Raw genomic sequence first — 1,208 nt, 5'->3', positions numbered from 1 at the left:
TGAGGGGCCTGATGGAGCACGAGAGGCTGAGTACAGGGTGGGGGAGAGAGAAGGGTGCTGGGTGCACCACCGCCTGCCACCTTAGGTCGGTTTAGGTCAGTCGTGTAATTTCTGAGCCTCAGATTTCCTCAGCCGTCACAAGAGCAGTCCCCACAGCCTCGCCTACCCCAGCCCCAGATGCAGGGACAGACGAAGGAGACAGGAAGGCGCTTTTGGAAACATGGAAGCACTGGGAGGTGGTGGCAGGAGGGGTCCTGAGCACCCCGGGGCCCCTGCAAGTCCCATGGGGCTGCAGTGAAGGGTGGAGCAGAGGACTGCCCCTAGACCTCATGGAGGGCTTGGTGGGGGTTACTGGAGGGCGTCGGCTGAGGGGCCAGCCTCGCCGTCATGGCTGGCTGTTTCAAAGCTGTGCTCCACGCCCATCATGTCCGGCTCCAGCTTGCCCGTGTCACTGATGAAGGTGGTGTAGGTATCGCCCTCAGGTGGCTTCCCCTTGGGAATCCAGCTCTTCCGCACGACGCGGCGGGCATTGGTGCACATGTCGGCCGCAATGGCATTCATTTCGCTCTCCTTGAAGTTCGGAGCAAAGTTCTGGCAGTAGTCTGTGCGGGGAGAGTGGACAGCTCAGGCCTAGGTGGCCCTGCCTCCCACACCGCCAAAAGGCCCTTGGCCATGCCTGTCCTGACTCCCCCCCACCCCCACCCCCTCACCCCCCAGGAAGCGGTGGAACCCCTCTTGGAGGGGAGAGAACAGAGGTCTTGCAGAGAGCATGCTAGATCACATTAGCTGGCTCCATGCTTCACTAAGCTCTGCCACATGTAGGACATATGTGGGTTTGACAGGGTGGCCCAGTGGTCTTGAAAAATGTGGACTATTTGCAGAATTTAGGAATTAGGAGACTCCTTCCACCTGCAAACTTAGAGTTCTCTCCTGACAACTGGCTGGGGCTTGGCTGCTTCATAACTAGCTTGAGTTTGAAGATCCTCCCTACCCTCCCATCGGACACAGGCTTCCCTTCAGTGCCCTGTCACCCCCACCCCGTCCCCCCCGAAGAAATCTCTAAGCAGCATAGCCCTCCTCCCAACAAGCCTCGACTGAACCTCCGATCCTTAAAAACCACACCCACCTATCAAGGCCAACACCAGAGAAAAGGACCATCTGCTCACCCAGGGCCCACCCCAGCCGCCTCCAGAACACCAGACACTCAC

General features: G+C 59.1%; 1 protein-coding gene across 1 annotated transcript in view; it reads right to left on the bottom strand.

Moving 5' to 3' along the window:
* Positions 1-326: 326 nt before the first annotated feature.
* The window catches only part of NACC1 (nucleus accumbens associated 1, BEN and BTB (POZ) domain containing), a 3,833-nt gene continuing 2,951 nt past the window's right edge, over positions 327-1,208 (bottom strand). Inside the window, exons 5-6 of the mRNA XM_006768234.1 lie at positions 1,101-1,126; positions 327-623 (exon numbers count right to left, since the gene is read on the bottom strand). Of these exons, the coding sequence (XP_006768297.1) occupies positions 349-623; positions 1,101-1,126 (301 nt within the window). The 3' untranslated portion in view covers positions 327-348. The remainder of the gene's footprint in view (positions 624-1,100; positions 1,127-1,208) is intronic.

Source organism: Myotis davidii, unplaced genomic scaffold (genome assembly GCF_000327345.1).
Source record: "Myotis davidii unplaced genomic scaffold, ASM32734v1 scaffold543, whole genome shotgun sequence".
NCBI classification, from domain to species: domain Eukaryota; kingdom Metazoa; phylum Chordata; class Mammalia; order Chiroptera; family Vespertilionidae; genus Myotis; species Myotis davidii.
The sequence above is the reverse complement of the archived record's forward strand: the minus strand, read 5'-3'. Positions and strand labels throughout refer to the sequence as shown.